The 26,835-nt window shown below is 42.4% G+C and overlaps 2 protein-coding genes across 4 annotated transcripts in view; one reads left to right on the top strand and one right to left on the bottom strand.

The window, feature by feature from the left end:
- Positions 1-361: 361 nt before the first annotated feature.
- Positions 362-18,194, bottom strand: TEX46 (testis expressed 46). 2 transcript variants are annotated; one of them, XM_072609238.1, is made up of 3 exons: positions 17,956-18,194; positions 8,487-8,588; positions 369-937 (listed from the first exon to the last, which is right to left on the bottom strand). In XM_072609238.1, the coding sequence occupies exons 1-3, from the start codon at positions 18,103-18,105 to the stop codon at positions 638-640; spliced, it is 552 nt and encodes a 183-aa protein (XP_072465339.1). In that variant the 5' UTR covers positions 18,106-18,194; the 3' UTR covers positions 369-637. The 2 variants fall into 2 exon arrangements, with proteins under 2 accessions (XP_072465340.1, XP_072465339.1); XM_072609239.1 differs by lacking the exon at positions 8,487-8,588 and having other exon boundaries at positions 362-937.
- Positions 18,195-26,098: 7,904 nt separating this feature from the next.
- KDM1A (lysine demethylase 1A) overlaps positions 26,099-26,835 on the top strand; it is a 79,989-nt gene continuing 79,252 nt past the window's right edge. For both annotated transcript variants that reach the window (XM_072609242.1, XM_072609243.1), the window contains exon 1: positions 26,099-26,677. In XM_072609242.1, coding sequence (XP_072465343.1) covers positions 26,228-26,677 — 450 coding nt within the window. In that variant the 5' untranslated portion in view covers positions 26,099-26,227. The remainder of the gene's footprint in view (positions 26,678-26,835) is intronic.

The following is a 26,835-nucleotide window of genomic DNA, read 5'->3' on the forward strand; positions in this document are numbered from 1 at the left end:
AGAGCAGCTCTTTCCCCCCCTTCCCTTCTCATTCAGTTTCCCTAGAGCCCCAACTCTGTCCAAAGCTTCCTTTGCCATGTGGTTTCCCATACAGATTTCCTTCTCCTCCCCCCACGCCCACACATATTTATAGTTTCCCCAGCAGCCTTCCCCCAGTGTCCCCCCCCAGGGCTTCCCCTGCAGCCTTTCCCCAGTGTGTCCCCCACAGTTTCCCCAGCAGCCTTTTCCCAGTGTCCCCCCCAGGGCTTCCCCTGCTATTTCTCCTCTCTCCAGGGTATCCTCACAGACACACAAGGGCTTCCTGTCCATTTTCCCCATGGCTTCTTGTGGAGTTTTACCCAGAGCCCCCTACCTTTTGCCCAGGCAGATTTTCCTGCAATTTTCCCCAGCGCGTCTTCTGTCCTCCCCGGCCCACCCCTGCCTCTGTAGCTTTTCCAGCAGTCTTTCCAGGACTTCTCCAGCAGGGCCCCGATCTGGACTCCTTGGTCCCCCCCTGCCAGACTTGCTCCAGATTGGCCTGAGAAGGCTTCTCTCTGCTCTGATCCTCCTGGCCCGCTCCTGTTACCTGTCAAGTTGAAATTTACTCAAAAGAAGGCAGTCATCAATCACTAGGTTTTACTAGTCAATGAGGGAAAATTTAGCAAGGCCCACGGGAATTGGAGCTGAAGCCCGAGGCAGAGGAGAAGCCATTCCGTCTGCGGAGGTGCTTGGCTGGCGAAGGAATCCGGGCCTGGCAGGACCTCTTCCTGCGGTTCATTTTATTCCAAACAATGAACATCTGGTTCTCCAGCACTTTCAGCTTCATCTCGTTGAACATGAGCCGCTCCATGAGCTTGTCTTGAACAGCAAAGCAGGCATGCATCTTGTCGACCTCCTTGGCTGTGAGAATGGTGCTGCCGGTGGCACACTCGGAGACCTTCGGATTTTCTATATATTCCTAAGATGCCCCCACCCCCCAAAAGATGGAAATTTAGTTTATAGGAATAAACAGAGATGGAGGCAGAGCCCTGACAAGGAATTCTGGCACCCAAGGCAAATTCAGCTGGGTGGAGGGGGATAAGGGAGAGGGGAAGGGTCAGGATCCCCAACCCACCACATCATCACCCTTAACCTCCAGGGGTCCCCGCGGAAGGTATACCACAACATACCCAGAAGTGGAATGTTATAAACACGGCTAAGTGAAATGGGGACAGATCTCTCAGTCCTTAGGGACTCCAATCTCCTGGTAGGTGACAAGCAAGGGGGAATTTATCAGAATTGAGGAAAGGGTCATGGAATAGGGACAGGAAGCCTAAGGCTAGACAAGAAAGTCTCACAAAGGACTAACATGGTAAGGAAGAGCAAACCACCTTCCCTATGTGGATACCTTAGGACAAAACTTATTATGAGCCTCTATTATGGCTCTGGATATCCCTTATCAGTCAAGACTAAGGGCTGTTGAAAAGACTTTCCTCTATGGATTAGTGAAATCATAGGTCAGGAATGCCAGCGATAAGGAAGGGATTTGGAGGAAACTCAAGTAAATCAATGACTCTCTTTCTACCTCATCTGTAAAATGAAGGAATGGACCAACTCTAACTCCCATGAACCCCTGGGTCAGATTTCATCCATCCATTCATTCATTCAACCAACATTTATTGCTGAGGATAGAGAGACCTCAAGGAGCTTACGCTATTGGGGCAAACGACGTCACATGAATAAATACAAAATAAAAATACACAAAAAGAAATATAAAAAAAAATACCAAGTAAATAGAAGGGTCAGCAGAGGGAGATGATACTAGCAGCTAAGGGTAGGGCTCAAGAAAGATCTCATCTCGGCTGAGGGGGTTGGGGCTAAACTTTGAAGGGAGCTCAGAATTATGAGAAGCAGAGACAAAAGAGATGGTGTACCAGGAATAGGGGACAGCCTGGGCAAAGGTAAAGGTCTAGAAACACAATGTCAGGTGAGAGGACAGTCAAGGGGGGCATTCTGAGCAGGCCAGCCTTCTTGGATAGGACAGTGACTGGCCAAAAGATACCCTTCCATCTACCCCTCCCCACTTAGGTCCAGCTCCTGGGTACAAAACCAAATTCAGTCACTTACTACCCGTGATCTCATGGTCCTCTCTGGGCCTCAGTTTTCTCATTTGTAAAAATGAAAAAAGGGCTTGGATCATGACTAAGGTGAATAAGCATTTATTAAGCACCTGCTGGATGACACACACTGATCCTAGTGCTTTACAAATATTATCTCCTTTGATCAATATGATTTCAAATTACAATTTGATGATATGATGCTAAAATTAATTTCCTTCCCTCTTTTATAGGACAGTTGAGGGAATCAAATGAGAACATGGATATGAAAGCACTTTGTAAAGTTACATGATAAGTTGTCAACTCTAACTTAGCCCTTTCAATAGGACTTATCATAGGATGTCACAGCCCTACAAGAACTAAGAACATAGATAGACTCAACCCATCTCTCAATCAACAGGTGCTGAGGTATTTACTACAGGCTGGGCATTCTGCTAAGCACTAAGGATTCAGAGATGAAGCTGTCCTTCCCTGGCCTCCAAGAGCTTATATTGGACTGAGGAAATAGCATGTAGAAAACCACAAATTCACATTATCTATGCTATATTGTATTTTTATTATTTTGTTAAACATTTCGTAATGACATTTTAATCTGCTTCAGGCTGCACCAGGGAGTTTTGCAACAGCAGAAGCACTCAGTCTGACACCTCTGATGGGATATATAAATATACATATGTGTGTATATATATATATATATATACACATACACACAAATACATATATACACACATATATACTAAATAGATAATATATGTATACTATATACCAATTTATTAAATACATATACTAAATAGAGACAAGGTAAGTTGGGGATAGGTACACGTGTATATTAGAACTTTTCTGCCTTGATAATCTTCTAAACTCTAGGGACTCTTAATCTTCCTAATGTCTTTGGCAGTCTGGTAAAGTCTTTGCTTTCCTTCTCCAAATAATATTTTTAAAAACATAAAATAAAATTAGTAGGATTATAAAGGGAAAAATTATGTAAAATACAGTTTTCCAAATATTTATTTTTTCAAATTCATAAATGCCAGGTTAAAAGGCCCTGATCTAGACAAAATGCTTCATTTTATAGATGAGGAAAAAGGCTTAGAAAGGATAGGTGACTTGCCCAAAGTCACACAATTCTACCAAAGCTGGGATTTGAGCAGTTTCCTCCAACACCAAATCAGCTAGATGGCGCAGTGAATAGAGAGCTGACCTCAGACACTCACTAGGTGGGTGACCCTGGGTAAGTCACTTAATTCTGTTTGCCTCAGTTTCCTCATCTGTGAAATGAGCTGGAGAAGGAAATGGCAAACCATTCCAGTATCTCTGCTAAGAAAACCTCAAACGGGGTCATGGAAAGTCAGATACAACTGAACAATGACATCCACAAAGCACAACATTCTGTTTCCTCACGCTGAGAGAAAATGGGACATTGCCAAACTGGTGAGAACTTCTAGATCTGCAGAGGACCGGACGTGCCACATTCTTTCTGCTGTCTCCAGTGACGTGGAATTAAGTTGGCATTCCGTTTGCCCAGGGTGACCATACAAGCACATTGGCGAGAGATGCTCAGCCTTCCCCTGAGCCCACCAACATCCTGTGAAGCACAGTTTCCTCAGTGGCTACAGACCTCACAAGAATATTGTAAAGAAAGCATTTTCTGCGCCTGACAGAGGCCTCTAGGTACCATGGTCCACAGAGCGCCAGGCTTGGAGTCAAGAAGACTCATCTCCCTGAGCACAAAACTGGCCTCAGACACTTACTAGTTGTGTGACCCTGGGCAAGTCACTTCACCAAGTCTATTCCTCTCTCCACTACCCTGAAGTCCTTTCAGTTGTGACCTTCAGAGCTCTGATATTTTATGTCACAACATCCTATTCTATAATGCTATATTTTTTTATCTCAGTTATTAAAAAAACAATGCTACACCTAGGTTAAATCTCAATTCCCATCCAGGACTATTAGCTCTGATTAAGAGAACCAAAACACAAAACAAACAAAAACCCAGACAATTCTGTGGCCAGAGCAGGGATTAGAAGGGACTGTGTGGTTTATGATTCAGAGCTGTCTTCTCATTTCCTCTCCTCTCATTAAGACAGACGCCCTCCTGCCAAGCCCACACTGAGACAACACCTTTCCTGGGACACTCCCAGGGAGTGTGTGTGTGTGTGTGTGTGTGTGTGTGTGTGTGTGTGTGTGTGTGTGTGTGTGTGTGTGTGTATGTGTGTGTGTGTGTGTGTGTGTGAGAGAGAGAGAGAGAGAGAGAGAGAGAGAGAGAGAGAGAGAGAAAGGGAGAAAGACAGAGAGACAGAGGGAGAGAGACAGAGAGTGAGAGAAAGGGAGAAAGAGAGAGACAAAGAGAGAGAGAGAGGCAGAGAGAGAGAGAGAGAGAGAGAGAGAGAGAGAGAGAGAGAGAGAGAGAGAGAGAGAGAGAGGAGGGCTTGAGAGTTAGTAAGAGGAGCCTGGAAGTCCCTGTCTGTACTAAGCATTGTCATATTTAACTCTGTCAAAATAAGAACGATGACTCAACAGGATAATTAAACAGGTTTGGCCATCATACACTTTCTTTTTTAAAAATAGTTTATTCTTTATTTAATAAGTATTTTATTAATCTGTCCCTCCCACTTCACTACCCTTTAAGCAAATATTTAAAAACCCGGAAAATGCCACCCTCAATACCTAGCTGCACAGTCCAGCAAAACAAACATCGACGTTACACACATCTTGTATTTTCTTGATGGAGAAATACTAATGTATAACAGCTATGGTGAAAGAGGGGCAGGAGCCGGGGGAAAATCCATGAAATTGTTAAATATTAAAAAGGGGTCCTCATTCCAAAAAAACTGGGAACTAAAGAAGGCGGTGCTGCTAAATGTTTAACAACTGGCTCTATAGAAGAAAAAAATGAGTACTGGAGAAGCTTTCTGCACTAACATTTTCTCCATCACTTTATTAAGTCTAGACAATCAACAAAACAATAAACCAGACTCTGATTTGTAGCATATGCTGAGGTGTAAAAGCTCATGCCAAAAATTTAACTATCGGCCCTCCTGGATCTAATACCACACCCCTTCAACCAATCCAAACACCTATCCACTACATCTGAATTTGTCAGTCCTCTGTCTCATGCTCCCAGAGATAGCTATTAAAAGAAAGTAAATTGTAATGGATTATCTTTGAAGGTAGGGTTTTTAAAAAATAATTGTACTGAGTCCTATAACATCAGCAAATTTAGGCACAGATATAGAAAGATCAATTGATCATAAAGGAATTAGAACAATGCAGCTAGATGGTGCCATAGTACATAATGCCAGTGGGAGTCAGGAAGACTCATCTCACTGAGTTCAGATCCAGCCTCAGACATTGTGACCCTGGACAAGTCACTTAACCCTGTTTGCCTCAGTTTCCTTGTCTGTAAAATAGCAAACCACTCCAGTATCTTTGCCAAGAAAATTGTAAAAGGGGTCATGAAGAGTTGGATACAACTGAAACGACTCAACAACTGGAAATTATAACTTAGCTAAATAAAGATGTTGTAGGAAAAGTAATGACTCATACAGCTATATGTAATTCATCGTTGAATTCCATATAAAGTGATTTTGTACTTTTTTGGTGTATGAGTGCAGTATTATACCGTATCATTCTAACTATACTAATATATTTTATTTCTAAAAATTTAATCATGACAACTATTCAACCATTATTATTAGGGAGGAGGGCAGCAGCTGTGATTTCTTTCTTAGGGAACTTCCAGATGAGGAAACTCCATCTACCATGGGAGGTAGGAGTAGTTGGTTTGTTTTTGTTTTTGCAGTTCATAGTTCCGGACAGCAGCCTGGGACACCGGAGGTTAAGTCATTTGACCAAGCTTACACAGTCCATATGTATCAAAGGCAGACTCTGAACCCAGGTCCTCTTGGCTTCTAGGCCAACTTTCTAGCCACTATGTATTGAAAGCTCTTTTCAAACCTTAAAGAACTAAGTAAATACTAGTTGTCATTATTCTAATTCATTATTACTATTGCTGGCATATTATTTTTATCCTACTTGAATATTACTAGTACAGTACAATTTTATTCTATTTAAAAATTAGTACTATAAATATTAATATAGTAATAAATAGTATTAATATTGTTAGTATTATATTTAATGACTTTCATTTTAGGAATTTCAAGCACTTCAGCAGTTCAGGGAGTTAGTTAGCGGGAGAGGAATCTTTCAGTTCCCCTGGAATCACCTCATACAAATGTCAATGAGCTATTCTGTTCACACATAGAGTCTCTGATCCTGCACAGCATATGTTTTTGCAACTGGGTGAAGAAATATTGATATTTGAGTGTTGGCTATACCCACAAGAATGATAACCAGAAATTCTTGTGTCTAGGAAGATGACATATCGATGAAGTCAGTGAGATTGTGAAAGACATTGGGCCCTGGGAAAGGTCCAACCGTAGTCATTAGACCCTTGAGGGAAGGAGATGTAGAGAGCCTTTGCTGCGGTAAGGAAGATGGATGTATAACCCCCCCCTAGAGCGCCATGAGATTTGGGTCCAACCCCCAGGAGAGTTGTTCCCTTTAGGGGGCTCTCATCCCCTCAACTTGGATAATAATCAAAAGTCCTTGATCTAACAGTGGCAGGTCAGCAATGTCCTCTACTAAAACCCAGCTACCATTTTCCTATCTGAACTTTGGAAGGATTTCCCTAGGATTGAAATGATAAAATGTAATTGGGGAGAAAAGACAAGTGGTCTAGAGGAAGTCTTTCTCTGAAATTTATGACATTAATGGGAACCCTAAAAAATATCCATTTTCATAGTCAGTTTACAATTCACAGAGAGGGTTTCCTGACAGAGAGAGCCCTACAAGGTAGGGAGTGCAAATATGTTTATCTCCTTTTTATGGCTAAGGAAACTGAGGGTCAGGAGGGCTATAAGTCCCACATTCAGGAGGTGCGAGATGGGGAAGCTGACTTGGCCCTCTAGGAAAATTTCATCTTATTCATTTAAGCAGGCATTTATGAAGTTCCTACTATAGCAGGCACTGTTCTGTCAAAGTATTTTGGAGATACCCTGTTTTCCAGAGTCTAGGTCCAGCAAGCAGGCTGTGCCCTGAGTTTGGCATGACAATAATCCTTTGTGCCCTAGAATGGTCTCACCCTCTTGGACCAGCACCAGGTGTTCACTAAAGAATTTGGCTCCCCTGATTTTCCAGGGCCTTCCATCACATGTTCACAACCTCTGTTCCTTGTCACTGACAGGTATTACACCCCTGTTCCCATCACAGAACTCTGGATCTGTGCCCCACAGGGTGGTCATGACCCCCAAGACTTGAGACAATGACTGTTCCCACTGGACCCAAGAGCACCTGGATTGTCCCAAGGAATGCTTACCATGAGAACCATCTCAAGATCTAAGAAAGTCTGTGTTGTAGACCAATCCCTTAAATGTATATAAGTGACCTCCTTCTTGGAGGGGGGACTTCCACCTGCAGGTGTCATTTTTCCTCACTCTGAAATTAATTAGACTACTGTTTTTGTCCTGACTCTCCTGTCTCTAGCCTGCTGTGTTTCAGCTCTGGCCGCTCACAGGATAGAGGCTGGTTCTGGTCCAGTAAACAGTACCCAACACAGGGTAGACCAAACAGACCAGAAAAACAAAAAGTAAGCGGTCCCTGTCCTCTACTTACACTCTACTAAGGGAAAACCCCAAACACTCAGATAAATACAATAGCTGGGGGGAGAAGGGGAGGGAAGTAGGAAAGGAAAAGAATATGCATTTATCAAATACCTACCATAGGCTACTACAGCGTGCTAAATGTTCTATCATTGTTAGCTTACTTGGTCCTCACAATCATCCTGGGAGGTAGGTGCTATTGTTATCCCCATTTTACAGTTGAGGAAACTGAGGCAAACAGAAGGTAAGTGACTTGTTCAAGGTCACACAACTAATAAGTATCTGAGGTTAGATTTTTAACTCAGGTCTTCCTAACTCTAAGCCCATGGTGACACCCAGCTGCCTCTGAATACTGTTATGTATGTATATACAGTGTTCTATATGTACGTGTAGCCACCCCCCATATGAGGGGCTCCCAGAAAAGCTCTTCTATATTCAAGGTAATCTGAGGGTTTACATCTACTCAAAACCATAGCTTTCAAGCTCCTACATCTATCTAACTTTACTTGTCACCCAGAGGACACAATTATTTCCAAGTTAAATAGCATAGAAAGAAAAGTAGCAATTGAGTCTCCCCCACATAAATCTGGGGCAATCTCTCCCACAATTACACACCCCATCAATGAGAAAAGTGGGCATGGGGAGAGTTCTGGCATCAGGGCACAAACACAGGCTATACATGCTGTTGGTGCTTAGGAGTTTACGCGGAAGGACACATGTGATTGAGAAAAGACATAGAGGGTCACCTCACATTTCCAGTGTAGCAGGGCCGCTGGTGTCTTCTGGTGATGTCAGGGCTCTGTTCTCTCTGGACCTGCTCCCTGCAGGGCACTGCTCTATGCTGATCCCGCTCCTGAGTATCACATGGTTAATGTCTCTACTGCTCCTCCCCACCCCCATCTCTGTCTGTCTGTGTGTGTCTCTGTTTCTATCTAGCTCTGTCTTTCTTCTTTGCTCTTTTCCAGATGAATTATTCTGCTGGTCTCCTAGCTGCCACTAGGCATTGTTCCCTACCACCAATTTCTAGGTTTCATCTCTTTAGGGATGTCTACAGCTCCAGTCAGCTAAGATGCTGTTTCTAAAAAATCTTTTCGCTCATCAGGGCAGACTAGTAGCTTTTTAGCCATAGTCAGAAGCTATAAACCTCCATACCCTGCTAACAAAAAACAAACAAGGTGCTTATAGGATAAGACTAAGTCTTTTAACCTGTGTGTCTGGGGCTCTTATCACAGTCCTTGTCCTACATCTGACTTAGGGTTAGAATTCCCCAAGATTCTTTCTGATCTGGCATGCAAATTAATTTGAACCAGAACAAAAGATAAGGAGACAAGGTCTTCTAATGACCTAGCCCTCACACCTGCTTTTATCATATACTTCTGTCAGTAAAAAACTACATAAATTTGTGAGTGTATTTTGAATAGCAAAAATCTAGTTTCCCAACATTCTCCCCTGAAGAAGGAAAAAATTGCAGCCCTAATAAATTACATTGTATCCATTCAACTATCTAGGAACATACATCATAAGCAACATAAACTAAAAAATAATTAGTGGTGGTTGTAGGGAATCATAGTGTCATAGATTTAAAGCTGCAAGAAGCCTTAAGGACCATCTGGCTCAACTTCCCTTTATTTTACAGATGAGGAAAATGACAGCCCAAGGAGTTAAGTGACTTCCCCAAAGCCACACAGGTGGCAGGATAAGAATTAAAACCCAGGTCCTCTGACTTCAAATCCAGTACTCTTTCTCCCCTAACACCATGATATGAAGCTACTTTATATATGGTGTTCAAGCTAGAACTGAATGCCTCTAGCATCAATGCATGTGATAGACTCAATTTTATTGTTGGTTAGTCCTTTCTTGGTCATGTTCGACTCTTTGTGACCCCATTTGGGATTTTCTTGGCAAAGATACTGGAGTGGTTTGCCATTTCCTTCTCCAGCTCATTTTACAGATGAAGAAACTGAGGCAAATAAGGTGAAGTGACTTGCCCAGGGTCACACAACTAGTAAGTGTCTGAGGTTGGATTTGAACTTTCTGACTCCACACCAGGCACTCTATCCACTGTACCCATATCCCATATCAAACTGAAGATACAAATCTCAATGCAGTATAAAACAGGGCAACATATAAAGGACTACTGATGAAATTCAGAGATTCCCTATAGAAACATAATACATATAAATATGGCAGGAGAGCATATACAGCATCATATATTAACCAGAAGTGTGCTGATAAATGTTTAAAAACTGGCTCTCCAGGGGGAAAAAATGTACCTATGATATACTTTTCAATTTAATCTATATAATTAATATTTCTCCATTGTTTTCTTAAGTCTAGGTCATCAGTAAAATAATAAATCAAGTCCTGATTTGTAGTTTTTGTCAATTTTCATGTTATAAATGCTCAAGATGAAAATTTAACAACCGGCTCTTTGGGACATGACTCCAGCACACCCCTGACTAATACATGGAACAAAGAAGCTGTGAGCTATAGCAGTAAACATATATTACATAAAATTGAAAAGAATGAGTTCAGCCTCAAAGAAGAGATTTGAGAAAATACATCTTCCCACTCCTTTGCAGAGCCGGGGTTTGGGGTGGGGTGGGGAGTGGATGGAGCCCCCCCAGAAGTGTAGCACTGCATATATTGTGATTTTTTTTCTATGTATTGATCCATTTTGTTGATTATTTCCCTCTTCCTCTTTTTTCTTGTTAAAAAAATTCTTTGGTATGAAGAATGGCTCTCTGAGAAGAGGTGGGGAAGGGATACAAGGGGATATTTAGGAGATGTAGAAAAATATATTAATATAAATGTATTTTTATAAAACATACTGCACAGCAAACACATAAAGTTGTAATGCAATGTTGACCTCTGTTGTATACGGTATCTATTTTGATAAGCCACAAAACTCATTACTTGCACTGCAATGGCCTCGTTTGGCCGAGCAAAGAACCATTTCTCCCATTTCTACTAATACAGTATCATTTCTTAACTTGACTTCTAGCCTAAGAGGCTAACTGTACTCAGAATGAGATCTTGGCCTAAGTCTATGGCTGGCCCGTATCTGCCTGACAGCACCTTCCCATCCCCTGGTCAGGCAATCCTCAGTGGAGCTGGTGGCTGGATAAGGGTGTCACTCTCATCAGATTATATAAATGTCCTCTCTATTCATTTGGAGCCTCCAGGACTGGAGCATTAGGGAAGAAAGGGGCTATTTCTAGGTTCAGCCCTCCCCCCATCCATATATGAGGCAAGGTACCCTTGGGGCTGGGAGAGTCTTGGTTGATTTCCCTAACTCTGATGGGTTGCAACATCCAGTTTCTTCCTCTTATGAGTCATCATATTCTGAGCTGTTATCAGGATCTCACAGTCTCTCTGCAACTGGTGATCAGTCCTTTCTTCCCCAAGGCCACTTGGCTGACTGCCTTTCCTTCTGCTCAGGAGGAAGTCTGACCAACTCCTCAGTAGGAGATAGGTGAGTGTGAGCTATCATATTTGCAGGGTTCCAACTGTTTTCCAGTGCTCCCCTTAGGATCACAGGATTAAAGATTTGTGACTGAAAGGAAACAAAGTGCACCTACACCAGTTCCCTCATTTTTACAGATGAAGACTGAGGCCCAGTGAGGTTAAGTGATTTCCAAAGGTCACACAGGTAGGAAAGCTGGAATTCAAATCTAGGTATTCTGACTCCAAATCCAGTGGTTTGTTTGTTTGTCTGTTTGTTTTCCCCCTGAAACAGTCTACTTCTAGACTGGCAAATTACCAAGTTTTTCAAATTCTTCAGATAGAACGGTTTTCATCAGTCTGCCATCTTGCATCTATTAGAAAAAAGTGTAAACTTGAGGACGGCCAATGTTCCTGTTTATTCTTCTTCGTATTGCCAGGACTAGAACTTAATGTACCTGGCACATAGTAAGTACTTAAAAGCTTGTTGGATCACCTGATTGCATGTACCAAAAGTGCCAAGATTTTAGTTGAAATCCAGAAGTTGACAGCAAACTCAAACATCCCACCATTGCTTAGATGTGTTGCTGCTTTTCTGGACTGAAATCATCAATCTCTCTGTTAAGATAGACTGATTGTGAGTCTCTGTCTGAGACTACTTACTAAGACTGCCTACTGCAAACTCCTGGCCCTAACCCAGGCACTGAGAGTTATGGACTATAAAGCCTGTAATGTCATTTTGGGCATCAGTATACGCAAAGTATACAACGTTCAGTTGTAATGCTTTGCACTGGATCTCCCTGAGGATGGTAAGGTATAATTCTATACTTGATTCCTGACAAGGCTAAGACCTTCTTAAGCTATTTGCTTTCAAGTCTCTCAGGGTGGATCCTGGTATGGCAATCATATACAGAAAAATGCTTATCCATAACACCTTACTAACTCTAGGATAATAGCAATAATAGTAATTAACATTTATATGTGACATTTTAAGGTTTGCAAAACACTGCCAATATCTCATTTTAGGTGCTATTATTATCCTCATTTTACCAAGGAGGAAAATGAGGTATACATCTCATATTGCACTGGCTTCCAGCCTGATCTTCAGCCTTTGTGGGAAAGAGGAGAGACATCCTACACTCAAGGATGAACATTGTCACACCTGTTCATAACCTTCGCATCCCAGTGACTCTGAACTCCTGTAGATCATCATCCAAAACCCATTCCCCACTCTCCACCACCTAACTCCTCATTCTCATCCCCCTCAACCCTCCCACTCCAAAATTTCATCCTAGCTCCTCCTAGACTTTCCACTGTGCCCTCCGGAATGACTGTTCCATGGGCAACAAATTTCCTTTCATCTTAAATCTTTTCCTTCTTATTTTTTCCAGCTTACTGAAACCTAACTTTCCGCTAATGAGACAGCCTCCGTGAGCACCCTTTCCAGTACTGGCTGCACCTTTACACACTCTCCTCGACACACGGGTATAGATAGGCAGGAGAGTTTAAATAATCCTCACTCCCCATTGTCACTTTCAGTTCCTCCTTCTTCCTCCATTTCTCAGTAACTTCTCTTCCTTTGAGATTAATACTATTCATATATCTACAACACAATCAAAATTCTGGTAACTCTTATCTACAGACTCCCAGGCATTTCCCTTTCTTCCTTCAGTATGGTTGGTATCTGACTTACAACTTGTCTCTCCTCCCCAACTCCTGCCCTCATTTATCAGAGTACCTCAACATACATATTGGCTTTCCCTCCAATATTCTAACCACTCAATTCCTCAACCTACTCACTTCCCATGATCTGCTCCTTCATTCCCTTAGCCACACAGAAAGATGGCCCTACCCTTCATCTTGCTTTCACCTACAAATGTACCATCTATCTATATGTTCAAGGATTCTGAAATCCCCTTATCTTATCATAATCCATTAGCTTTTCACCTCTACCCCTGCCTTTCCTTATGTAACTCTAGTCGTCATTCATACTGTGACCTCCAAACCCTTGACCCCTAAATTCTCTCCCAGGCCATTTCTCCTGCACTAGACACTCTCTCCTCTTCTCCCTATCTTGACTCCTTGATGAAACAATTCAATTCTGCCCTGTCCTCTTCTCTTGAGTCCCTAGCCCCTTTATCATATCATTGATTATGGCCAATCAAACCTCAGCCTTGCATCACTCCCACCATTTACTTTGGCTCCTACACACATGCTGCTGAAAGTGGAGAAAATCATATAGCTGTTTTGTTACATACCCTCAAATGAACCTTTACTACTCCTGGCCAGGGGTGGGGAACCTGCAGCCTCGAGGCCACATATAGATTCAGTTAAAGAGTCACACTCTGTGAAATTTGGATTCAGTCAAAGGGCTGCACTTGAGGACCTAGAGGGTCACATGTGGCCTCGAGGCCGCAGGTTCACCACCCTTGTCGTAAGCAGTCCTACTATATACCTCCCTTCTCAACTCACTATCCCACTCTCCACAGTGGCTCTTCCATATCTTTCCACCTTGGCTCTCATGGCTCCCACTCTCTCAGCTAAGAACTTTGCTTCGCATTTTATAGAAAAAAACATTGAAGCCATTTGCTGTGAACTCCCTCTTCTCTCCTCTTCCTCAGTTCCTATCACTCAGATACCTTTTGCCACTCTCCTCTTTTACCCCTGTCTCGTTTAATGAAGTGACCTTACTTCTTTTTGTTTGTGTTTGTTTGAAGTTAATTTAATTTTTGTTTTTAATATTCACTTCCCAATTTTCTCCCCCTCCCTTCACTCCCTCCTCCCCAAGATGGTGGGCAATATGATATAGGCTCTACATTTACATTCCTATTAAACATATTTTTACATTAGTCATGATGTATAAAAGAATTAGAATGAATGGGAGGAAACATGAGAAAGGCAAAAACAAAACAAAAAATGAAAATAGTCTGCTTCATTCTGCGTTCTGACTCCACAGTTCTTTCTCTGGATGTGGATGGCATTTTCCATCATGAGTACTTTGGAGTTGTTTTAAGTCCTTGCATTGCTGAAAAGGGCTAAGTCTGTCAAAGTCAGGAAGTGACCTTACTTTTTGCCAAGGCTAACCCCTCTCCTTGTTCAATCCATCCCATTCCACCTGGGGGCAGCTAGGTGGTGCAGTGGATAGAGCACCAGTGCAGGAGTCAGAAGACCTGAGTTTAAATCTCACCTCAGACACTTGACACTCACTAGCTGTGTGACCTTGGGCAAGTCACTTAACTCCAATTGCCTCATCCTGGATCATCTCCAGTCATCCTGATGACTATCTGGTCACTGGATTCAGATGCCTCTGGAGGAGAAGTGAGGCTGGTGACCTGCACAGCCCTCCCTCACTCAAAATAAAAGTCAAGTGCGAGTCATGTCATTATTTCTCTGATGGCATGGTCTTCTTTGGCAATGAAGGATGAACACATCCGTTCCATCCCATCTCCTCCAAAAGATTGCCCCCTCTGTCATTCCCATTCTTCCACTTATTCTCAATCTCTCCCTCTTTATGGATTCCATACTGCCTACAAACATTCCTATGTCTCCCCTGCCCTGAAAGAAACCCTCATTTGATCCTTCTATCCCCACTATCATCCTAGATCTCTTCTGCCCTTTGTAGCTAACCTCCTTAAGAAATGCCTCCACTTTCTCTCTTCTCACTCCCTAAACTCCTTAAAATTCAGCTTCCAACATTATCATTTCAGCAATACTTCTGTCTCCAAAGTTACCAACGGTCTCTTAGTTGTCAAATCCAAAGGCCTTTTCTCAATACTCTGTCTCCTTGACCTCTCTGCAGCCCTTGACACTGTGGATCAGCTCTCTTCTCTTTTAGTTTTCAGAGCATCCCTCTCTCCTGATTCTCCTCCTACCTCTCTGACTGCTCCTTCTCAGTTTCTTTTGTTAGATTTCCCCTCCAGATTACACTCTCTAACTGTAGACGTCCCTTAGTTCCTGGGCCTTCTTCTCTTATCACTCTATACTACTTCACTTGGTGATTTCATCCTCTGCCTTGATGAATCTTACATCTACTTCTCCTGCTCCAAACTCTCTACTGACCTCCAATCTCACATTTCCAATTAGCTTTTAGACATCTCAAACTGAATGTCCAGTGGACATCTTAAATGCAATATGTCCAAAACTGAACTTATTATATTTCCCCCTAAACTCCCTACTCCCACCCCTCCTACCTTCCCTGTTACTGTCGAGAGTACCACCATCTTCCCAGTTCCCCAGGCTCCCAACCAAGAGTTATCCTGGATTCCTCACTCTCTCTCACTCCTTCATATCCAAGCTGTTGCCAAGACCTGTTGATTTCACTTTTGCAATATGTCTCAAAGTGCTCCCCCTTCTCTCCTCTGACAATATGTCCACTCTGGTATAGGCCTCATACCTCGATTATTGTCAAGGTATGACAATACCTTAAGATTGAGAATAAGTGGAAGAATAGGAATGACAGAGGGGGCAATCTTTTGGAGGAGATGGGATGGAATGTATGTGTTCATACCCTGTATAACTTACTAGGAGGTCTGCCTGCCTCAAGTCTCTCCCCAATCCAAACCATCTTCTGTTCAGCCACTAAAGTGATTTTTGTAAAGCATAGGTCTAATCAAGTCACTCTTCCTGCTCAGTAAATTCCCTATTGTCTCCAGGGTCAAATATAAAAGTATTCAAAACCCTTCCTAACCTAGCTCCCTCCTAACTTTTCAATCTCCTTCCACCTTACTCTCTTAGACCTCACACTTTTTGAACCAGTGACAATGGTCTCTGGTCTGTTCCACAGTTAAGATGCCCTATCTCTCCATTCTACATGTTTTCTTTGGCTATCCCCCATGCCTGGAATGCTCTCCTTCCTCATCTCTACCTACTGACTTCCCTGGCTTCCTTTAAGTCCCAACTAAAATCTCATCTTTTCATGGAAGTCTTCGCCAACCCTAAGAATTCTAGTACCTTTCGTTTGTTCATTATTTCCAATCATTCTGTGTGTAGCTTGGTTTGTATATATTGATGTGCATGTTGTCTCCCCAATTAAATTATAAACTTCTTAATGGCAGGGACTGCTTTTGCATAGAGGTAGATAGATACAGATATAGATATATACACATACACACCCATATATATATATACACATACACACACACATGTGTATATGTATGTGCAACAAGATGCCATCTAAAGAGCCAGATTTGAGTCCTAAGGATTCATTCCCTCTCTTCTTGGCCTTCCTTAAGCCCCTCCTTATATAGTTGCACCTGTTACCAGTTATCTAGAGAAAACTGAGGCAAAGAGGATTATATACTCCCACACCTAGCTAATGAAATGGCAAAATCTATGTTGCTTTTTTTTAATGCAAGAATTAAAGCTTCTGGAGCAGGGGGTGACATAGTCACACCTGTGCTAGAAGGAATTTCAGTTTCAATGTACCAGCTGAAAGGAAGATGAAATAGAGAAAGCAGACAGTGCAGACAGGAAGACTAATCCAAAGACTACAGTAATATTCTAGATGTGAGAAGTGATGAGAGCATGGGTTAGGGTGGCTGCACTAGTAGAAGGCAATGGACTGATCTGAAGGATGTTGAGGAGGGAGAATAGACAAGACTTGGCCACAGTCTGGGATACAGGGAGGGAAGGAGGGAGAGGGTGAAGTCAAGGATGATGCTAAAGGGTTTTGTACCCTGAGTGTCTGAAGGGCTCTCCTTTATGCTTCTGCTGAGATTGGATAACCAACTCCCTGTAGACTTCATGACCATGACTAGTCTCCTGTAGGAGCTTCCCCATTTCTCTGAGCCCTCTAGTATCACATATTTGCTGGTGTTTTCTTCCTTACATTTCCCCCTCCTCTCTGTAACCTGTTTGGTTGGAGAGCCTCCACACTTAGAGGGTCTCTAGACATGGTCTCTTCCAAATCACCAAACAAGGCATTCACTTGGGAGCTGAAAACTTCTTGCTTTTTATAAAATGAAAGATACTCTTAAAGGTCAATAAGAAAGCCAGTGGCAGAACAAGGACTGCGAATGAACAATCTATCTCAGCAGGACACACTAGACCACTCAGTTGCACCAGGCACAAGAGTTTGCAAAGAGGAGGCAGTATAGTGAATTGAAAAGAACACACGTGGAATCAGAGCTGGTTTTGAATTCTGGCTCTGAACACCTGCCATTGGGCAAATCATTTTATCTCTCTGAGACACAGTTTCCTCTTCTGTTGAACTAGACTAAGTTCCCTCATAGTTTTAAGTGCTATGATTTCCAGCTTCCAATCACATCCAATACTTTCCAAATTCTTCTATGTCCATTGTTAAACTCAATATGTCCATGTCCCTACCAGAGCCCTAACTAGGATGTGGTGACTAGGACTTTGTCATGGGGCACTGAAATGTAGAGGGTACAAAGTGTAGGACTGTAGAATTCCAAAATTGGAAGGGATCTCAGAAGCCATCCAATTCAACTCCCTCATTTGACAGAGGAGGAAACTGAGACCCAGAGGGCCAAGAATTATGATAGCCACTAATTCCCCCCTCATAATCAATTGAATTTATCTTAATTTTGCATTGTATTTTCCTCTCTCAAAGTACAAGATTGCCTTGAGGGTGAGTTTCTTGCTGTGTGCCCCATTACAAGCTATGTTTCTATTCCCTAAGTTCCTGGTATTTTTTTCTCTTAGGTGTACGACCTCATCATACCCTTGAGATATCCCCTCCCTCCATTCCTTTAGCTGGCTGTGTTCCCTACTCTTTCAGCATCTCCCACATCTGACCCAGCTGAGTTTCCCCTCACCGTCTCATGCTTCATCCTGTTTGGCCAGACTTCCTGCTTGACCATCCAGTTGCTAAGCAGCAGTAATGTCACCAGAACCACGAGCAGAATCGGCTTATAGTTGAGCAGCCAAGTGATGACAATCCATAGGGAGTTGGATGGATCCATCATCGCCTACAGGCTCCCTAATGAATGAGGGAAGCATGCTCTGCAAGAGTGCTCTGTGACTGCCCATCTCCAACCCCTGGTTCTTCACTCCCTCCTGGCCCCCAACAAAGTGCTTCTGTGACATGGGCTGGGCTGGGCCACACCCCCTCCTGGATCATACAAAGTGCCTCTCCAGGGCATCTCTGCCTCCTGACTTCCTTTAAGTGCCAGTTAAAATCCTGTCTTAGACAGGAACCTCCCTAATTTTTCTGTTTTCTCTCTCTAGAGTATTTCCTACTTATCCTATATATAGTTTTTTTGTACAGTTGTTCGCATGATGGCTCCCCTTTTAAACTGTAAGCTTCTTGAAATCAGGGAGTGGATTTGCCTTTTGTATCCCCAGAGCTTGGCACAGTGCCTGGCAAATAGAAGGTGCTTAATAAGTGCTTAGTGACTGACCTGCTTCCTTAGATTATAAATTCCTTTAAAGAAAGGTCTTTGTTATAAATACATTTGCTTCCCTGGTGCCCACTTTTATACAAAGCAGGTGTTTTGCTGAATAGCAATTCTCTTGTATTTTCCCTTTTCAGAATTTCCTTCTAGCATTCATTAAATATTTATTAATTGTGCGCAGCACTGTGGTTGATACTTGGGGGAGGGGATGTGAAATTATATGGTTTAATCAAGACCTAATCCTTGCTTTTATGGAACTTAGCATCCAGGAGGGATAAGTCAGACATTAATACTAATACAATATATTACCAATTACATACTATGGAAGAAAAAAATAGCCAAATATGTCAAAGATGCAGCTTTATTAATAGGCAAAGAAGTTCTGAGCATTAAGGTTTCCCCTACCAACTCAGAAAAGACCCCTCCATCCTCAGCTTCATAACAATTTTGAAGCAAAAGAAATTCTAGGATAAGACAGAACAAAAGTACATGGTTTCACTTAAGCTTTTTAGGATTACTAAATGAAGAAATCATGTTAGTATTGGGACTCACCTTAAGAAAATAGTGAGTCTTCTTAAAACTGTTCCCTCTAAGAACTTTATTTTTAAACATTTAATTTTTATTTAATTTTTTTCTCAATTACATGTAAACAAAAATTTTTAATATTCATTTTTTTTAAAATTTTGAGTTCCAAAATATTTCTCCTTCCATCCCCTTGAGAAGGCAAACATTTTGATATAGATTATACATGTGTAATCATGCGGAACATTTCCATATTAGCCGTGTTGCCAAAGAAAATGCAGACCGAAAAAAAAAGGAGAATAAAGTAAATTTTAAAAGTGTACTTCAATCAGTTTTTCCCCCAGCAGATGAATAGCTTTTTTCATCATGAATCCTTTGTAACTGTCTTGGATCATTGCTTGCTGAGAATAGTTGTCATTCATAGATGATAATCATTACAATATTGCCATTAGCGTATATAATATCGTCCTGGTTCTGCTCATTTCACTTTGCTTCAGTTCATGTAAGTCTTCCCAGGTTTTTCTGAAAACATCCTACTCCTCATTGCTTATAGTGCAATAGTATTCCATCATAATGATATACAACTTGTTCAGTCATTCCCCAACTGATGGACATCCCCCTCAACATCCAATTCTTTGCCACCACAACAAAAAAGGACTACAATAAATATTTTTGTCCATAAAAGTTCTTTTCCTTTTCCTTTGATCTCTTTGGAGCACAGACCTAGTGGTACTGCTGGGTCAAAAGGAATGCACAATTTTATAGCTCTTTGGGCATAGTTCCAAATGGCTCTCTAGAATAGCTGGATCAGTTCACAACTCCACCAACAGTGGATTAGTGTCCCAGTTTTTCCATATCTCCTCCAGCATGTTATTTTTTCTTTTCTCTCATATTAGCCAAACTGATAGGTTCAGTGTGGTAGAGCAGAGTTGTTTTAATTTGCATTTCTCTAATCAATAGTGAATTAGAACATAGAAAGCATATGAAAAAATAGGACTATAGATAGCTTTAATTTCTTCTTCTGAAAACTGCCTGTTCGTATCTTTTCACCATTTACCAATTGGGGAATGATGCATATTTTTTATGAATTTAACTTACTTCTTTACATATTTGAGAAAATAGGCTTTATCAAAGATACTTAATGTATCTTCCCCCAGTTTCCTGCTTTCCTTCTAATCTTGGCTACTTTGGTTTTGTCTGTGTAAAACCTTTTAAATTTGATATCATCAAAATTATCCATTTTTGTATCGTATAATGCTCTCTATCTCTCATTTGGTCAAAACACTCTGTTTTGATGGTGGTAGATGAACATTACTGTGTTGGAAAGAAAGAATGTATACACTGAAGCATGGGAAAGCTTAGCTTACTTTGATGAGACAAAAAAAAAGGACCAATCATTCTGAAAGGTAATTCAGATCTATACCTAGAGATGTTATGAGGCTCCAACAAGATAATGGATATAAAACACTTTGCAAAGTTTGATGTACTATATAGATGCCAATTATCATTACTATTATGTAATAGCAGCAGTAGTAGTAGCAGTAGTAGTAGTAGTAGTAGTAGTGGTAGTAGTAATAGTAGTAGTAGTAGTAGTAGCAGTAGTAGTAGTAGTAGTAGTGGTGGTAGTAGTAGTGGTAGTAGTAATAGTAGTAGTAGTAGTAGTAGCAGTAGTAGTAGTAGTACTTTACAGACACCAGACCTCCAGTCTGGTGAGGATGCCATTACCTGAGCCTTCTATGGTACTTCTATTGTGTGTTAATCCCTGTTTCTAGATCAGTGCAGGAGTACGCTGGTAAATGTTTGACAGGATGAATGAGAAATGTATGCATATACATTTCTTTTAAGTTTGATTTTTCTTATTAACACTTTCTTAAATCTAGACAATCAACAAAGCAATAAATTTATCCCTGATTTATAACGTTGCATTGCAGAGGGATGAATGCTCATACTGAAAATGTGATAACTGCTCTTACAGACTGATCAGAGCTGACTCTACTACACACCCCTGACCATACCCCCCAATCACTAAACTACATACAGTTTAACATAGTGATACCACTCTTAGGTACATATTCCAAATAGATCTGTAAAAAAATATTAGTAGCAATATTGTTTGTTGTTGTCATGGCAAAGAAATCCAAACAAATTGGGTTCCCATCAATTGAGGAATGCCTAAACAAATTATCATTGAATATGAATATAATAAAATATTATTGTGCTGTAAGAAATTCCAAGTAGGAGTTAGAGAAACATAGGAAGACTTATATGAACTGATGCAGAGTAAAGTGAGCAAACTCAGGAGAACCATTTGTACAAAGAATCAAATATTGTCAAGAAAAACAACTTTGAAAGACTTAAGAATGCTGGTCAATGCAAGGACCAGTTACTACTACAGAAGATTGATTATGGAATGTGCTGCCCATCAATTGGTAAAGAAAGAATGACTCAAAATGATGCATTTATTTTCAGAAATAGTCAGTATGTCAGTTTGTTTTGCTTGACTATACTTATTCGTTTTTGGGGAGGATTTTTACTGGGGGGAAGGAAGAAGCTTATGGGGAAGAGGGGTAAGCTTGGGATAGTGATCCTAGCCATCCACCCAAAAAGAATCTTAGTGAAACATAAACACACACACACACACACACACACACACACACACACACCACACACACACACACACACACGAGTGGAAGAAGTCCACTCAGAAGGGAGCACAGATAAACAGGGTAGTGTTGCTACTAATATATTAAATGTATTATATACTTGAAAAAAAACAAAAAATTAAGTTAGACATATTAAATACAGTTTCATATACAATTCTCTTTTTCTGTTCTTTGCATGTAGAAATGTTTGTGATTGCTAATTTTGTGATGTCCATAATAAAAAGAATAAAAGAAAAAGAAACTACAGCAAAATGGTTGGACCAATTCCCAGAAGATTTCCTACCAATGGCAGATAGGTACACATCCTCCCAAAACCACACCAACAATTTTGTTTGTTCTTTCTTGTCATCTTTGCCAGTCTGAGGGATAGGAGATATAACCTCAGAGTGGTTTTAATGCCTATCTCTCTTATTATTAATAATTTGGAGCATTTTTTTAAATTTAAAAATTACTGGTAGCATGGATATTCTTTGATCATTTATCTATTGGGGAATGGATTTTGCGCTTATAGATTTGTTTCTATTCCCTATATATCTTCAAATGTTTATTAGAGAATGAATCTGCTGCAAAGGTTTCCTATTCCTTCCCCAACCCCAGTGGACTTTCTTTTCTAAGTTAAACCACATTGATTTTGTTTCTGCAAAACCTTTTCAACTTTATGGGCCAATCAAGATGAAAAATGCTGTCTACACCAAGAGGAAGAACTGACAGAGTCAGTGTACTCTTTCATTTTATTTTTCATGTTTTTTTTTCCTTTTGGTCTGTTTCTTCTTTCACAACATGACTAATGTGGAAAAATCTTTTACACGATTGTGCATGTATAACCAATATCACATTACTTACTGTCTTAGGAAAGGAGTGGTGAGACAGGAAGGGAGAAAATTTGGAACCCCCAATTTTTTTTTTTTATTTTGTAATGTTTAACAATCACTGCCATACAATTGTGATTTTATCCCCCCCACCTACCCCCCACTCCCCCCCTCCCTCCCCACGACTGCATACAATTCTGTATAGATTCTACATATACTTTCCTATTGAGTATATTTTCACTATAGTCATGCTATGTAGTCAGACTAAGATAAATGAAAGAAATCGTATAACAAATCAGAACATGATACACAAACACATACACATACACAAACATGATCTGCTACAATATGTGAGTGACTTCCATATTTCTCTCTCTGAGTGTGGCAGGCATTTTGCCTTGAGATCCTCCATTGGGATTTTTTTTTTTTTGGTAAGAAGTTCTTGTGTTATTACACAAATCTAAGTCTACCAGAAAAAACTCTCACACACTGTGGTTGTTGCTGTGCATAAAGTTCTCCTGGTTCTGCTCCTTTCACTCAGCATCAGGTCATATAAGTCCTTCCAGGCCTCTCTGAAGTCTTCTTGTTCATCATTTCTTATGGCACAATAATACTCCATTACATTCATATACCATAATTTATTCAGCCATTCCCCAATTGATGGACATCCCCTTGACTTCCAGTTTTTGGCAGCTACATAGAGTGCTGCTATAAATATTTTTGTACATGTGGGACCCTTTCCCATTTTTATGATCTCTTAGGGATATAGTCCTAGTAGCGATATTGCTGGGTCAAAGGGTATGCACATTTTTGTAGCCCTTTGGGCATAGTTCCAAATTGCTCTCCAGAATGGTTGGATGTGCTCGCGGCTCCACCAACAATGAATTAGTGGAACCCCCAATTTTTTAAAATTAATGTTAAAAAATTGTCTTTCTGTGTAATTGGAAAAATAAAATATTATTCAAAAATTTTATGAGTCAGTATTGCCCATTTTATCTCTTCCTTGTTTAGTCAGGAATTCTTTCCATGGCTTTGAAAGATATCTCCTTCTAATCTCTGATTTGTTTATGATATGACATTTTATATCTAGATCATGTATCCATTAGGAACTTATTGTGGTATATGATGTAACATATTGGTCTAAACCTAATTTCTCTCAATTTTCTAATTTTTTCCCCCAGCAAGTCCTTGGAGTAAGCCTCAGGAATTGACTTCCTTGAATTCATCCAACATTATAGTGCTATGTTCATTCCACTGTAGGGCACCCAGACCAGCCATCTCTTTTTCTCTTAACAGGCTGCATTCTTCCAGACTTTTCCATCATCTTTTCTTCTTCCCAAATTCCCCTCCTTTTTTTTTTAGCTTCCTTTATGTATTGTCTTCCCCATTAGAATCTAAGTTTTTTGAGGGAATTGTCTTTTTTTTGCTTGTATTTGAATTCTTAGCACTTAGAAACTCATTTACTAATTTGTATTCTCAGTATTTAGTAGAGTGCCTTTCAATCTAGCTTCAGATACTTCCTAGCTGTGTGATCCTGAGTGAGTAGCTTGATCCTGTTTGCCTCAGTTTCCTCATCTGTAAAGTGAGTTGGAGAAGAAAATGGCAAACCACTCTATATCTTTGCCAAAAACCCCAAAAGAGTCAGAGGTGACTAATTGATTAAACAACAATGCCTGTCTTGGTGCAGAGAAAGATGTGACTCAAGGTTTAAAAACCTAATAGAATTTATTTTTTTAAATGTTACTCCTTTACTAAATGTAGACTACTTGCTTCTAATCTGTTCCATTGATCAGCTTTTCTACTTTTAAACAAATATACAATATTTAGCAATGGTGCGAATTATTGTAACGTTGCTATGTAGCAGTGAGAAGATCAGTTACTCCTTCTTTCTGGTTCCTCCATTTTATATGACTTTCTCTTTGGTTACTAGTGATTTAGAGAACAGTGTTGCCTTTGGCATCGGAGACCCTCAATTCAAAATCTACTTTGGCTACCTATTACCTCTGTGGGAATTCAGAAGTTGATGTCTTATAAATCTCGTCTTAGGCTCTTGGTTTCTTCCCCTCTAAAAGGGATGAAGTAAATTATTTCTTGCAGCTTCCAATCCAGAATCCAAAGATCTTTATCACTTCTCTGAAGACCCAATATTTGTGTGAACATTCTATTCTGTTATGTCTTATATAACTGGTTGGATTCAGGCTTCCTACTATAAATAAAACCCCAAGACATAAAAAAGTTCTAGCTAAATAGGATGACTTAAAGGTTCAGTAACCTCTCATTGAAATTCCCTTGAATTATTTAAAAATATTATTCTGAAAAGAGGATCCATAGACTTCATCAGATTAACAAAGAGGTCCATGATACAAAGACGGCTGAGAACTCCAAGATGAGAACGTAGAAAGTTAATCAGAAACAGACGGGGGTCACTAACTTTTCTTGCGCATCCTGGGTCCCAGGTCGATGGAAGTCCATGGATCCTTTCTAGAATAATGTTTTTACATAACTGAAGGAAATACACATTCAGTTAAAGATTAGTGAAAATTAAAATGAATTTTTTCCCATTTAAATTCATGAATTGAAATCTCTGTGCAGACCCAAAGGACGGCTGGAGGGGGGACACCCCTGCTTCTAGGTGGTCTTCTGGCTCTGATACCCTAACATTCTGCGTACCGGAATGTTTGTATTACAACATCCAGTGTGACCTTCTGTGTTCCGATACGCTTTGTCAGTCGTCTTCCAGTTCTGACATTCCGTCTCCATCACTCGGTGTTCGGAGTTCGTTCCTCGCAGCGGACATTCTACGTGCTCATGCTATGGACCATTGCCCGGTCCCCGCTCTGCTTTCTAGGCGCCTTCCCTCCTCGAAGCCACAGTACCCTGTCCCTTCCTTGGCCCTCCCTTTATTATTTGCTCTTCCAGATTTGATCCCATCATCCCGGTGTGATTCTCTAATTGTGCGCCCAGGTCTTCCCATCAAAGTCCTGGGTGTAAGCTCCCTTAAGGGACCGACCTGGATCTGTTATTTGTTGGCTATAGGGGCTTATGTAGCAAAGACAGAGGAAGAGCCGCTAAATAAATAATCTGTTGAATCGCGAGGTGGCAGATTTCCCATTCATTGGAGGTCTCCAGGCGGTGGCCGGAGGAGACAGCATGCCAGGTATGTGGGGAGGGGGCTTTCCTATTCAGTACAGGTTCTGGAGCGCTGGGATTCTGTAAATGAATCTGTGCCGTGGACCCCCTTCCAGTAATCAGGATAGTCCTGGAATCCCACCCTCAGGATCCAAGACGCCGAGTCTGGCATGAGCCTCAAGGCGTCAGGCAGGCCCCGCTCCACGTGGGCGAGTTTCCCTAACGCTGCCAGTTTCAGAATCCATGTAACCAAGGCTGGAAGCTACGGGCTCGGCGGCGCCGGAGTACTCTGACCGCCAGGGGACGCTCTAGGGCGGCTCCCCGGCGCTGGGCCGTAAGCGCGCTCTCCACCGGGCGCCGCCGCTCTAGCCCGCCACGCCACGACTCTCTGGGCCGGCGCGTTGGAGCGTGCGCGGCGCCGCCGCCGCCAGGTGTGGGACGCTTTGTCCGGCGCTGGTCGGGAGCGCGCGGGCAGGCCCCGGGCTGCGGCGGCGTTTGGCAGTGGCCGCGGGGAGCGGGCGCGCTCCCGTGAGCGGGTTCGGGCTCGGGAGGTCCGTGAGGCAGCTGGCTATGCTGACCGGGAAGAAGGCGGCCGCGGCGGCGGCGGCGGCGGCGGCGGCGGCGGCGGCAGCGGCGGCGGCGGCGGCGGCAGCCTCGGGGGCCGACGCGGGCTCGGGGGCTGCGGGCGGCGCGGAGAACGGCGCCGAGGCGGCGGCGGCCGTGCCGGCGGCGGCGGTGACCGCGGCGCCCCCGGCCGCCGGCCTGGCGGGCTCGGCCGAGGCGGGGCCTGGGCCCGGGGCCGGAGCTGGCAGCGGGTCAGGGCCCGGCGCGGAGCGCACGCCCCGCAAGAAGGAGCCGCTGCGGGCCTCGCCCCCCGGGGGCCTGGCGGAGCCCACGGGCCCGGCCGGAGCGCCGCAGCCCGGCCCCGCCGGAGCGCCGGGCCCTGCCGGGGCGCCCATGGAGACGGGCATCGCCGAGACCCCCGAGGGCCGCCGGACCAGCCGCCGCAAGCGGGCCAAGGTGAGTGAGGCCGCCGGCGCCCCTGGGCAAGGAGACCTCCGAGGCTCCATCAGGAAGCCCCCCATATCGGCTCTCCCCGTGGAGACCCTCCCCCGGCGTGGAGACCCTCCCCCGGCGTGGAGACCCAGGGAGACCTTCCCCTCCCCCATGGAAATCCG

This window comes from Notamacropus eugenii, chromosome 5 (genome assembly GCF_028372415.1).
Source record: "Notamacropus eugenii isolate mMacEug1 chromosome 5, mMacEug1.pri_v2, whole genome shotgun sequence".
NCBI lineage: Eukaryota > Metazoa > Chordata > Mammalia > Diprotodontia > Macropodidae > Notamacropus > Notamacropus eugenii.

What these genes read in the sequence shown, in the direction of transcription:
- TEX46 (XM_072609238.1), bottom strand. Translation starts at nt 18,105, where the DNA reads ATGATGGATCCATCCAACTCCCTATGGATTGTCATCACTTGGCTGCTC. An exon ending in ACAGGATGAAGCATGAGACG is followed by an intron (nt 8,589 to 17,955) that starts GTGAGGGGAAAC and finishes TGTGATACTCAG; the next exon opens with GAGCGGGATCAGCATAGAGC. An exon ending in GGCCCTGCTACACTGGAAAT is followed by an intron (nt 938 to 8,486) that starts GTGAGGTGACCC and finishes GGGGCATCTTAG; the next exon opens with GAATATATAGAAAATCCGAA.